Consider the following 3,163-nt stretch of genomic DNA (forward strand, 5'->3'; position numbering starts at 1 on the left):
CCGTGGCATACGAGGAGTTCAATCTGCCTCTCCTTCCCCCACCCCTACCCCTCTCTCTCTCGGTGGTTTCCTGTTTCAGATCCTGGTTTCGCTGCGGTTCGAGCCAATCGCGGTCTGGAGGTGTGGGCAGCGTTGCTATTCCATTGACGACGACGATTTTGTAGCAGGTGCGTATTGCAGTGTAGCGTTTGTGTGATTCGGAGTTTTGTTGAACCTTGTTCTACGATTTTCGCGCAAATTGCACCCGCCTTGGCTTCTATCCGATGCCGGTGGAACCCTAGATCTCATCATGAATTCCCTTACACTGATTTTTACAGGGAATTGTTAAAATGCGAATATAGTTCCACTTTCTTGTGATCACTGGTCTATCTTCTCTCACTTTTTATCTGATTATATGTTTTGTATCTCCCGAGGAATGTAGTTTTTGACCTCTCGCTCGGTGAAATTAGCTTTTTGTCAACACTTTTCAGATTGGAGTATGGTGGTTAAACGGTTTTGTATTTGTTTTTCTTTAGAATTGCTTTGTACCAGGTATATTGTGTAGTGTAGTGTTTGGCGATTTTAGGTTGATATTCAGATTTTACCCAATTAGCCTTCAAGCCATGTGCACCGCTATCTGAACCCACCTTCTACCTGATGCCGATGGAACCCTAGATCTCAGTAACAAAGCATTAACTCGTGATGAATGTAGTTTTTGACGTCTTGCTCTGTAAAATTAGCCATTTATCAACTCTTTCCGGATTGAAATAAATGGTTTTACAGTTAAATATTTGTTTTTCTTCTGGAGTGCTTTGTTCTTGACAAATTTTCTACTTGTAATTTCATTAGCTCTTTGGTCAGCAATATAGTTTGTGATATGTCACCTTATTACACTTAGTTTATGGGGCAACTTTGACTTGCATCTGACTTAGAATCTATATAATTTTTTCAGGTTTGCTTAGCATCTCTTCCAGAGCTACAAGTAAGAGGCTACACAATGCAGGCTAATGAAGGTACCACTGCCATGGAGGTTGAAAAGGTTTCCTCTGAACCAAAGCGTGTGTCATTCCCATCGAAGCCAAATTTTGAGCCTTTGAAGGCTCACGAGATAAGTGAAGGTCGAGTTCAGTTTAGAAAGGTCTCTGTTCCACCACACCGGTATACACCCCTCAAGAAGGCATGGATGGAAATTTATACTCCAATATACGAGCAGATGAAGGTTGATATCCGTATGAATCTCAAGGCTCGGAAGGTTGAACTAAAGACCAGGCAGGACACACCTGATATCAGTAACCTCCAAAAGTGTGCAGATTTTGTTCATGCTTTCATGCTCGGGTTCGACGTGATAGATGCCATTGCCCTCCTGCGTATGGATGAGCTTTATGTTGAATCATTCGAGATCAAGGATGTTAAAACCCTTCGAGGTGAGCACCTGTCCCGTGCCATCGGTAGGCTGTCTGGTAAGGGAGGGAAAACAAAGTTTGCCATTGAGAACTCTACGAAGACGCGGATTGTGATTGCAGACACCAAGATTCACATCTTAGGATCATTTGCCAACATTAAAATCGCAAGGGATTCTCTTTGTAGTCTTATTTTAGGATCCCCTGCAGGGAAGGTATATTCAAAACTTAGAGCTGTTTCTGCCAGATTGGCAGAGAGGTTTTGATCTCAGCATTTGTTATTATTTTGGGGCTTCTGAGTTGCAAACTTTGTTGGGTACGAATTTTCTACCACCCCAACTTGATTTGATATTTTTGCTCTGCTTAATCGTTTGAACTGTTAAGGTGTCGTGTCGTCCCTAATGATTTTGTTTGGGCATTCATCACATGTAAACTGTGCTTGTCAAAGTTAGTAATATATATAGAGTATGCCTTTGGTCTCCATGAATCATTTCAAATTTTGCATTAATGGCTTGAATTTAATATCGTGACAATTATATTATATTACTCAGAGACCAATTTTGCCTATAGGGCTGGGCTGGGAAGGAAACTCAGTTATAAGTTTTCGAGAGTGCTAATTGTTGATTGATCTGTAAATAAAGTTTGTTATTTGATGCTGCTGATTTAAACATATGAGATTTATCTAGTTAATTAATTAATTATTCATTTTGCTAAGTATTCTGAGATTTATTTTGGTGACGATGTTCTATGCTGGTTTACGTTGCTTTGGCGAATTTCTCTCTAGCTGCCAGTTTCAGCTGCATTGTGCAAAACCTGTTTACTTATTATTTGGGTCAATTTATTTGTTGACCATTTTATTTAAAAAAAATAACACTATATGGCTTGTGCTCTTCCTTTTTGCATATAACGATAATAATCTCGTGATTATTGTTATTAAATGCTTTAAGGCGGCAATTTTTGAATCAATTCAAAAATGTCTAATTTCAAAACAAAACAATGTAACAGGTTCTAAGACTAAGACTAAGCAAACCAGAGTAGACAATTCCCAGGCTCCAGCTGTATTCCTTGAGCTTGAACAAAAATGTTTTGAAGTTCAAAATCTAAGTTTTCATTCTCTTTCTTTTTTTAATTTTCATTATTAGTTTTGAATTTTAAATTTATTTTTTTTTATTTTGATAATTTATTTTTAAAAAATTAAAAATGCGTTTTTTTGTTATTTTAAAAAATTATTTTTTAAAACAAAAAATTAAAAAATATGTTCTCTTGAAATTTTAAATTTTTTTAATAATATTTTATTTAATAAATTTGATTATTCAGTAAATTAAAAATATTTAATGTTAATATATTTTTAAAATATATATATATGTTTTAAAATTAATAAATTTTGTAATATTTGTTTATTAAAATAATAAAATATAAATAAATATTTTTGAATTTAAAGTTTGTTTTGAATGAAAATATTTTAAATAATTTTTTATTATTTTAAATTTTTTTATAATTTTTTTTATTTTTTAAAATAACAAAAAAACTCATTATCATTATTTTAAAAAATTAAAAATTAAAAATAACTTAAAAATAACAAAACAAACGTAATTTAAAGTTACATTCTTTTTTACTGTTTTTTATCTGTTTTGAGTTTTTAATTTTTCAAAACACTAAAAATACATTCTCTTTGTTATTTTTAAAAATTAAAAAAAATCAAAACAACATTTTATTATTTTAGATGTTTTCGGTACGTTTAAAACTAAAAATTAAAAATTGAAATAAGAACATAACATCACACA

General features: G+C 33.2%; 1 protein-coding gene across 1 annotated transcript; it reads left to right on the top strand.

The window, feature by feature from the left end:
• On the top strand, positions 1–1,862 carry LOC127810992 (uncharacterized). Its single transcript, XM_052350645.1, has 2 exons — positions 1–167; positions 932–1,862. Exon 2 carries the CDS (start codon positions 977–979, stop codon positions 1,643–1,645), a length of 669 nt encoding a protein of 222 aa, XP_052206605.1. The 5' UTR covers positions 1–167; positions 932–976; the 3' UTR covers positions 1,646–1,862.
• The last annotated feature ends 1,301 nt before the right edge of the window (positions 1,863–3,163 follow it).

The sequence above is a fragment of the Diospyros lotus genome, chromosome 10 (assembly GCF_014633365.1).
Source record: "Diospyros lotus cultivar Yz01 chromosome 10, ASM1463336v1, whole genome shotgun sequence".
NCBI lineage: Eukaryota > Viridiplantae > Streptophyta > Magnoliopsida > Ericales > Ebenaceae > Diospyros > Diospyros lotus.